The 10,318-nt window shown below is 38.1% G+C and overlaps 3 protein-coding genes across 3 annotated transcripts in view; all 3 read left to right on the forward strand.

The window, feature by feature from the left end:
- LOC101302420 (cytochrome P450 71A26-like) overlaps positions 1-1,210 on the forward strand; it is a 2,360-nt gene extending 1,150 nt beyond the window's left edge. The window contains exon 2 of the mRNA XM_004309745.1: positions 268-1,210. Coding sequence (XP_004309793.1) covers positions 268-894 — 627 coding nt within the window. The 3' untranslated portion in view covers positions 895-1,210. The remainder of the gene's footprint in view (positions 1-267) is intronic.
- A 1,728-nt stretch (positions 1,211-2,938) lies between these two features.
- On the forward strand, positions 2,939-4,942 carry LOC101305332. Its single transcript, XM_004309752.1, has 7 exons — positions 2,939-3,032; positions 3,493-3,826; positions 3,912-4,079; positions 4,179-4,310; positions 4,414-4,495; positions 4,569-4,679; positions 4,764-4,942. Exons 1-7 carry the CDS (start codon positions 2,939-2,941, stop codon positions 4,833-4,835), a joined length of 993 nt encoding a protein of 330 aa, XP_004309800.1. The 3' UTR covers positions 4,836-4,942.
- A 2,085-nt stretch (positions 4,943-7,027) lies between these two features.
- LOC101305625 (F-box/kelch-repeat protein At3g06240-like) lies at positions 7,028-8,735 on the forward strand. The gene is made up of 2 exons (XM_004309753.1): positions 7,028-7,054; positions 7,208-8,735. The coding sequence occupies exon 2, from the start codon at positions 7,455-7,457 to the stop codon at positions 8,733-8,735; it is 1,281 nt and encodes a 426-aa protein (XP_004309801.1). The 5' UTR covers positions 7,028-7,054; positions 7,208-7,454.
- Positions 8,736-10,318: the final 1,583 nt, after the last annotated feature.

Consider the following 10,318-nt stretch of genomic DNA (forward strand, 5'->3'; position numbering starts at 1 on the left):
ACGTAACGTACTCTCTCTCTCTCTCTCTCTCTCTCTCTCTCTCTCTCTCTCTCTCTGTAATATGCAGCAATGATAAACAAGTGGAAAGTCTTATTTATGTAGTAATTAGGTCATTTCTGATAATTAGAGATTCTCCGATCTATTACACGACAGTGGACGGTTAACTGGTTAAGATCAATGACTTTAACATGGCATGTGGTTCTGATAATATGCAGCAATAAACTATAGCTCTGCTACTAAAAATAATGACATGCAATGTACATGTAGGACGTGTTCCTTGCTGGGACGGATACGACGTCTACACTTCTAGAGTGGGCAATGGCAGAGATTCTGAGGCACCCAAGGGTCATGAGCAAATTGCAGAAAGAGTTGAGGAGTGTAAAAAAGGGAGAAGAAGAAATATTAACAGAGGACGACATGGTTGATATGCACTACTTGAAGGCAGTGATTAAGGAGGCTCTTCGTTTACATCCTCCATTTACCCTACTTTTGCCTAAGATGTCGATCCAAGATGTGAAGATAAAAGGTTACGACATCAAGGCCAACACACAAGTCCTAGTGAATGCTTGGCAGATCGGAAGAGACCCGGAATCGTTCAGTTACAAACCGGAAGAGTTTGAACCGGAGAGGTTCTTGGAGGTTAACAGTGGTTTAAGTTACAAAGGAACTGACTTCGAGTTTATTCCGTTCGGAGCTGGAAGGAGAATTTGTCCTGGGATTCAGTTTGCTACGACTGTCAATGAGATTGGTCTAGCAAATTTGCTGCACAAGTTTGATTGGAAATTGCCTGGTGGAGTAAGAAATGAGGATTTAGACATGAATGAATCATCTGGTTTAACCATTCATAAGAAACACCCTCTCAAAGCCGTGGCTATTCCATATTCATCAGCTTAGTTCCGCTGGTTAGTGGTTACAGTAAGAAAAGTAGCTAGCTTGTGTTCTCTATGTTCTGCAGTACTTAATTTAAATAAATTGTATTAGCTAGGCTGTTTTGTTTCTGAATTGGATTCCTGTAGTTTATAATAACTTTATATATGCTGATGTTTGAAATAAGTAGTTGAAAAGTCTCTTGCAATCCGCGACAGATATGTTTGAGATTTTTAATACTTGAGGCAAGAAAAGGGACATACATTTATGTTTGAGATCTTGTATTAAATACGAGAAGATAAATAGATGTATCAAACATATAGTGGTTAGCAAGAAAAGGGTCATTTCTCTCTCACTCATCTTTCAGCCAAAAAAAAAAAATTGTAATGAAAGTTCTTGTATGTATATGAAACATCGTCATGAATATAAGATTCACTTGTATTTAATATGAAAATATAAGATCTAAGTTTCCTATCAGGAGAAATATAATAATCTCAATTATTGTTTAAATCCACCTGATACACATGCTCTGATTATATATAGGGACTAATTGAGATGCTAGCTAGGGTCCATTTTGATCATTAAACATTTCTTTCTAGCAAGCAAAAGTTAACATCAAGAATTGTAAACCCAAGTTTATTCTTCCACCTGATACATGGTCTCATGTGTGTGTGTGTTCATCGGTTCCAGAAGTAATGTAAGAGGAGTTGCATGGCAGATGTTTTACCTCACCAATTCTATATAATACTAATTTGTAGGATATATTTCTTGCTGGAACTGATGCCAATCATACCATAGCTACACTCCAAGAAAGGATCACGGCTGAGATTATAAAGCACCGAAGGTCATGAGCACATTGCAGAAAGAAACCATGGCTGTCAACAAAGTAGAATAAGACGCATTAACAGAGGATGATTTGACCGAAATGCACAGCATCATGTCTTCAATTTTGTCAAGTCAAGACAATGGAACTCGTGAGCTGTTCCGGGAGTTGAGAGACACCTAGTGCTCAAAGAATGTAGAAGAAGAGAGGGGGACATGAACCAAAACCTCTCCATGAACAAAATAAGAAATATAAGTTGGTTCATCAAATGAGAATTGAAAAGTCACAAGTTGCTATGCTTTCAAGTTCTTTAGACCACTTTCAAAATCCAGAAAAGCCGGTGCTTAAAGATCAATGACACGCGACAATTTCTGGATCCTGTTTCAATAGTGACACTCTTGTACGACTCCAAAAAATGAGAATAAACAACGGTTGTGATCTCCCTCATGTAATACCGGAAGTGTGGATGCAAATAACGATCCAACTTTATCTGCTCAGTCAGACCAGCTGCAAAAAACGAAGACAGAAAATGAGAGCTATGAATAAAATGGAAAAATAAATGTGACTGTAACTCGCGCGATTAGGAATTTCTTAATGAAAACAAATTATCTACTTACCAAATGCTGCGAAAATGATTTGTACTGACAATCATACAGAGAGTTCAAAAACTCAGACAAGTACGGGATTTTCCCAACCACAGTTAATATCTCTGGAGCATCCACCACCTGTGAAACAGTGGTTGAAATTAGAACTCACATATGGATAGCTAATACCTAAGCTGCTACAAACATATAAACCATGCATAACAGTGAAATATCACATAATTGACACACCTTATCAAGTATTCCATCGATTGCGAAACCACCAATAGTTGCAATAGAAACAAAGACACTAAATTATCACTCATCTAAAGCCCTAATTCTGAACACTAATCAATAGTGAAATTTACCAAACCATACAAACTCAAAATACGAACTCACTTTTCATCAAGCTTCTTGAGCTCCACTTGTATCTTGGCCTTTTTCATGGAGTCCAGAACGCCCTGGTCCATCTCCAGCACCGATTCCGAAACTAGAGTTTCAATGCAGTTACGCAAACGGTAAATTAAGCTTCGTAAAAGCAAAAACCAGGAGGCACTGTAATAGTGTGATATTAACCTGAAATGTCTCAATTGCCCCACGCATTCTATTATTTATTTATTTATGGATACGTTTCCTGACGTTTCCGACTCCTGGCCGCGGAAATTCAATGGGGAGGAGAAAACCTAGCAGCGATGGACCCATTAACATCGACTCCGACTCGAAACCCGAACCCGAATCCGACTTGAAATGCTCGGTTTCAGGTGAGTTTCTTCACGACACTGACAATTACTCTTGCTTTTTTCTGCATTGTACTGATCAAAAATTAGTTTTTATTTTTTATTTTTTAAATTTGGGGTTAAAGATTGAAACTTTACTGATCATATAATGGGATGAGGAGAGTGAAGAAAACTAAATTACTGTTGGCTTTAAAGTTTTTACTAAAACTAGAAAATTGAAGGAAATTCACTGTAAACAAATGAACACAAAGGCTTATGTTGAATGAGGGAAAATGTGTCATGTATTACTTGAGCAGCTGAGCTTCACTCTCATATATATCTGTTAAACCCTCAAATTAGATTTGGAGTGGAATGGTGAAAGATTGACATTTATAGGGAATGCATTTTTTATTTCTGTATTGAATGCTGATGTACTGCTTTGTATGATCAACTTTGGTAAGAAATGTGATGTGATGTGATAGTAGAGTGTTCTATACTGCAACAGGGATTTACAATATTGATGAAATGTCAAAGCATCGAACATGTTGGATGCATGTGTTAGCATTTTCGAAAGCTCAAAGACAGAGCTTGGGTTTGAGAGAAACTGAAGAGATTAAGAAGATATCCCCATGCTTTTTAACTTCATGTCCTCATCGCCGGAGATCAGTGAGGAGTTTTAAAACAAAGTATGTCAACCTTGAAGTATCAAGAAAGACGCAGAACCAAGAATCTAAAGCGTGTGCTGTATCAAGAAGAAAACCAGTGCTAGTCTCTCGAGGTTGTAGAGTGTCAAGGAGAAAACAGGAGCTAGACTCTGGAACCTTTCAGTGCTACTTTGAGTGAGTGCAACATTTGAGTGATCTGCTGTGAAAAAGTTGGTTTCGATTTACTGCATGGGATTAGAAATTTGCTTGAAATGTGCAGGTCCTTATGGAAGAGCTTTTCTGAGGACAAGAAGACTTCTTTCACATACCTTGACTGCATATGGTTTTCCTTGTATATAAAACCAACCACCAAAGACAAGGTGCTAACCTGGATTAAGAAGAAGCATATTTTCTCAAAGAAATATGTTTTTGTTCCTATTGTTTGCTGGTAACTTTCTTTCCTTCCTTCTTCTAAGATTGTTTTGGTCAATAAACGATTGGAGTTATGATATTCTCTTTCCTGAAATGTCACCATCTGGTTAATTAGGAGCCACTGGAACCTACTAATATTGTGTCATTTTGGTGAGAATCTTGAATCGAAGACCCAAAGACCATGCATGCTGTTGCTTGATTCTCTTGAAATGGCAGATCCCAGGAGGCTGGAACCAGATATAAGAAAGTATGTTTTTCTATGGGAAAACTCGTCCCCTTCTTTCCTTGTCATAGTTTGATTATACATTGCCTCTAATTCTACATGTTCTTTTCTTTATTATTGTTTTCAGATTTGTAGTGGACATCTTTAGAGAAGAGGGTAGGCCTGAGAATATGGATCTTTTGAGAAAAATTCCTCTTTTGGTACCTAAGGTAACCTAAACATAGTCTCTTTCTGATTCACTACATTCACCTTAAAAATGTACTAAAAGTGGAAATGATTCAGGTGCCTCAGCAGAGAAATGATCAAGAATGTGGCAATTTTGTTCTCTACTTCATTAATTTGTTTATGGAGAGTGCTCCGCAGACTTTTAGCATGGAGGAGTACCCTTACTTTGTAAGTTATCTCCAAGTATCAGATGTCTATTCTATGATGCAATGTCAGTGTTCTTATATTTAGTGACTTTGTCTTTTATTGCAGATGAAGAAAAACTGGTTTGCATATGAAAGCTTGGATTGCTTCTGCCAGGACATCTATTCATCAGCAAAGTGATGTTCCCAGAAATGTGCATATTTTTAGATTGGCCTGAAGTGTCTCGATTGCGACAAACTGCACCAGCCACCAGGCTAAACCATATCTCAGTTAATATTTTGGTTCATGGGAAAGAGAATCCTTAATTTTAGAAGTTGACTAGGTTTTCGGCCGGTCTGATTGTCATTGTTGAGTTACCAACTCGGTTGTGAGCCAGAAGTAATAACATCTACAACCTGTGCAAGTTTACAATGCTTTCTCTATCCTCCAAAATCTCAAATCCAAAGACTTTACATTGCTTTCTTTATCTTTCAAAATCCCAAATGCAAAGACTCTTTACAAATGCAGGCCAAACAGATACATAATGGGGATGAAGTCTGAAAAGTCTAAACTCACCAAGCACCATGGGACAACAGGATTTATCACCAAACTTCTAGCTCAACAGACAAAAGGCACATAACTAAAAAAAGAAGGATAGAAGGCACGTTGCATCATATGCCGTCCTCCACCAAGTTTGAGACTCATTAGTATAAAATGAAGATCACGAAATTAAGCACAGTTAATTTGATGTCCTCCTCAAATTAGGATTCAGATCAGATGGAAGCAAATTTTGTCTAAGCCTGTTAAATTACAATCACCGTGAGTATATAACAACAAAAATTGTGACATAAGGAATTTCCGGTTAGGCTGCACTTGTTGCTTCGTCAGTACTAATATCAATTAAAGATCATCTCATATCAATTATAAGGAAGGTCTACTTCATAGAAGTCCCAGTTATCATCATTGTCACTGTCCTCTTTCCTCTTGGGTTCGTTGTCCTTCTCGGGTTTTTGCTGTTTGAACTGGTTCCGATATCTTGATTGCGAAGACCTGACATAGAGAACAATGATTAATCATCACTGTTGGAGATAGGATTCCCTCAGAACACAAAGCAATTGAGCAAGCAACATTACACATAAATGGAGCAAAGCTGACTAGCCCACATTACAGTACGTGTGGCTGCAACCATGCATAACTAGAACAAACAAATATAGCCTCTAAAGGAACCCTCAAAGATAAATCTCCCACAAAGGAACCTGAGCAATGAAGATAAATCTTTGAAAAAGTATGATGAAATAAGTAGAGAAATGGTTGTTCTGTACTAGCTAGATTGAGATGAAAAACATACGCACACAACTCTTTCAGATAAGCAACTAAGCAAGCTGAATTGAATCAAACTAGATAGCATTTTCTATGTACAAATTCAGTAGATAAGAGAACATGAACCAAGCAAGATGTGCAGAAATGAAGAACATTCACAAACACTTTACGAAATGAGAATCACAAGAGCTCAATAAAAACTAACTACGCACTTATACTACTTCAATTCTACTTCAGAATTCCACAACAACCCTGTTAGATATGTAGCAGTTCCTAATTTTTCTCAATTGTAAACTAGCAATATCAACTAGTATTAAGCATAACATCATTAGAAAACATACCCAAAATGCAATATTAAGAGCACAATTAAAACGAGTCAGACAGATCAAACCTTTGGGGGTAATTGTTCTTATTCTTGTTCCTTCTAGCTGCCTGCCTAGCCTTTCTCTTCTTCTTTTTCTTGGAAATGAAGCCAGCTCTCTTCTTCTTGTCCTGGCTGTTCTCGAAAAACCTCCTCTTCTTGCACTCACGGAACACGCCGGCCCTGATGACCTCACGCCTGAACCGGTTGATCAGCCACTCCTCCGGCTCGTTTTCCTGGACCGTCACCTGGGCGTTGAACCCGGCCGAGCTGAAGAAGAGCAGGTTTGAGTTGGCCAGCGAGGGAAGGCTACATTTGATGGGGCCCAGCAGCTGGCCACCAGAGCGGGTGGGGCCCTCTTGGGAAGAGGGAGAGGGACACGTGGCGGAGGAGGGAGTTCCTGCGGCGGTGGAGGCGGGAGGAGGAGGAGGGAGGAGAGGAGCTTGGAGAGTGTGGCGGCCATGGCTTCTCTGGTGCTAGAGAAAATGTTTGATCAAATTTCAAGGGTGGCAAAGGGTGGGTCCCAGGAGGAATTGGGTCCCATATTCAGGTCTAATCACAGCTTCTGGGGGATGATGATGATTAGGCGGGAAAAGAGTTAGCAGGTACTTCTCCCGCCAAACCTCATATATGGCTGACCCGACCCGGGCCCAAATCAAGCATCATTTTTTTTTTTTTTTTGGTTTCAAGGGTTTAGGGTTATATATACAGACTCCGGCTATGTTTTTAGGTGCATGAGGTATGAAACTTCGTACTCTAAATACATGGTTTTCGCATTTGATTAGATTTTGTAAGAATTGGCGGGTTATGGGTGTTCTCCGCCACCGTGGTTACAATTGTCTGTGGTTGTGATTTTGGGCTTATTTAGGCTGATCTAGAGTAAATTTTGTAGGTTGGTGCTTTGGGTTTAATATCTGAAATTTTGGGGAGGATCTCTGGGATTATACTATTATGTTTTTCGAATTCCTACCCTTTAAGGATTTGGTTTTCCAATTCTAATGAGAAATGGAGACAGCAGTTGCTATAAAAAATTAAAATAAAAAATAAAAAGTATCAAGAGCATGCAGTAACCGAAACAAGGTTTCTCCCTAATTTTGACGACTGATCAACCTAGCAAGCTTCAAAAAGCATATAAGGAGATGGTGAGGTGCAAGAGATTGAGGAGGCAGTACTATAACGGCAACGAAAACCCTAGGCAGCTGATGGATCTACCCATAGATATCGTGGTGAAAATCCTTTTGAGACTGCCGGTAGAATCACTATGTCGCATCCGATGTGTGTCCAAGACCTTGTTAAACAAAGTTGACAGCCTCTCTTTCGTTAGGCAGTACACACTTTCACTCGTTACTGGCAACAACCATGTTGTTCAAGTACCTCAACTTATGTGCTTTGCTTACACAAGTCCTTCCGATGGAGAAGAGGACACTACTTCTGTGACTTTGCAATCACTGAGATATGATGGCGGTACCGCACTGACAAAAGGCGAATACACATTTACTCATTCGACGTCAAGCCCTTTCCATACAAGCTACAGTATATGTTTCGTTTTCTACAACTTGTTATGCATGGCCTGGGAAGATGGACATTGCCTGTTGATCAATCCTCTTCGTAGAGAAGTTTTAATTCTCCCAACCGATAGCATTGAACAACTTACAAAATATGGTCCAAATTCTGAAGTACACATTGGTTGGTATGGTATGGGTTTTGATAATATAACGAACACCTACAAAATTGTTCGTATTTCCATGATTCTCAGTAAGGAACCTTATAGTACCCTCGGCATGTTGGCGCATGTTCTTGTATTGGGAACGAGCTCATGGAGAGAGATATCATCTGTTCCTCCCTGTCTTTTAAATCGCGCCTATAATATTTGCGCATATGGAGATATGCATTGGCTGGTGAAAGCAGGAGGTGCAATAAAAAGCCACATAATTTCTTTTGACTTCAAGAATGAAGAGTTTTGTTGGACTCCTACTCCCCCCACATTGCAAAGCTCGAACAGGGATTCCAAATTGCACTTACTTACTTTAAGAGGATCAATGGCCATTGTGGAGACATTTTCATTGCCAGAAGGAGGTATGAATGTTGAGATATGGGTGATGAAAGATTATGCTAAGAAAGAGTGGGCGAGAGAGTACAACATAAACGTGGACATGCGTCCTGAGTTTGAGTTGAAGTATGCGACTTGTGGTGAATGGGAGCATGGCATATTTTTCAATGATCTTGACAATTCTTTGAAGTCCAATGGTATTGCTATATTTTTTTTGGATCTTAGATGTGATTCCATCAATCTTGTGACATGCCCACTTGAGACCGAGCAGTTTTCAAAGATCATGAGTTATTCTGGGAGCTTGATTTCCCTCAGAGATTATGGTACTCTAGGTTATACTAACGAGCCTAATGATGAACTGGTTACTTGACTGAAGGCCCTGCTCAACGCTTTAATTATCTGAGAATAAGATGCATGTTTGCCAGTACAAGGGATTTATTTGCATCGATTAGCAGGAGGGAATATAACATGTACTCTTATATTAATTCTTGTCATGGTGATCTATCAATCTTAATGAGTTCTTGTCGTCAGTATCATTTCTGAGTAAGCCTCGTAAAAACTAGTAAAGCCAAGTGCTCTGCTATTATTAACAGTTTGTTCTTGTTTTTTAAACGACAGCTAATACGGTAAATAATATTCACCCTGCTGCTTGTCAAATACTGATTAGCACTCATTTACAAGTTTAGTTGCCATACATTGTACAATCGAAAATGTACTGTATAAAATATATACGCTGGTAAATCAGCATACAATAAATGGGTAAATCAGTAGGCAACACAATGTATTATTCGTTGGCCTAATTCACAAAATTACACAAAGGTAATTGACCTTGCGACTACACAAAGGTTCTCGCTGTTGAGTCTATCAAAGAAACTCGATTGAAAAATTACAGCCATCAAAATTACAGCCATTGTTATTCAACTAGAAAGTTGCCCGCGCGTTGCAGCGGGTTATATAGTAGATATGCGTATATACTAAACTTTGTGTTATAAAGTTAATAACAGATATAAGACAATGATGAAAAAGCCAAGTTCAGCTAATGACTTGCCATTTAGAAATAAGACAATTGGATTATGAAAATATGAACACCAAAATGGTATACTGCAGTGATCAAGATAATCTTCCTGATCATTTCAATACACAAAGATCATTTCACTGTATGCATGATTTGCTGCAATAATTGAAGTTGTTTGTTTCTGCAAGTTTTTTCATGGAAAAGACCATCGATGTTGGCTGCTTCTTCCTCTTTGTTTTCTCTACATCAGATAACATTCAATCAAAGCATGAATTCATTAACATTATGCTGACCAATTTGGAAAAATTAGAACAAAAGAAGGAAAAATCAAGAGAAAGCATAGAACTTAGAACATCTTATTCTGATGCTGTTGTATTATGGAAGTCTTCCAGATAGCCTTAAGTATTTTTTTTTGTCAATAAATTTTGATCATTTTAAATCAAATTGCTAGACAGTATCTGTTGGTACAGGAAAATATAGGTAAATCCATCTGTTTTTTTACCTTTCAGTTTGCAATCAATAATTATATATTTTCCAACTATATAATATATGTACTCTAGTGAACAAAAACATTGGATTTGGATGATTGCTCGCTTCAATATTATCACACGTCATATTTTTTATTTTTAAATATGTAATGCTCTTTTCACTTTGACACTGAAAATGTCCTGCTACAAACAAAATATATAGAGTGAAAGTTACGGTATATTAGAGAAGAACAAAGAGATTACTACAAACAAAATTACAGACTATTCATATGGTTTGCATATGATCTCTACATTTTCTTATGACACTCTTTTCCTATCTAGTCGGCATAATTTGTATGTCACATGGTCATCACTCAATATGAACTTTGTGCGAATGATGATCGAAAACACAAAGCCATGACAATAGAATAATAGTGTGTATATATATATATATATATATATATATATCGA

The sequence above is a fragment of the Fragaria vesca genome, unplaced genomic scaffold (genome assembly GCF_000184155.1).
Source record: "Fragaria vesca subsp. vesca unplaced genomic scaffold, FraVesHawaii_1.0 scf0513067, whole genome shotgun sequence".
Classification (NCBI taxonomy): domain Eukaryota; kingdom Viridiplantae; phylum Streptophyta; class Magnoliopsida; order Rosales; family Rosaceae; genus Fragaria; species Fragaria vesca.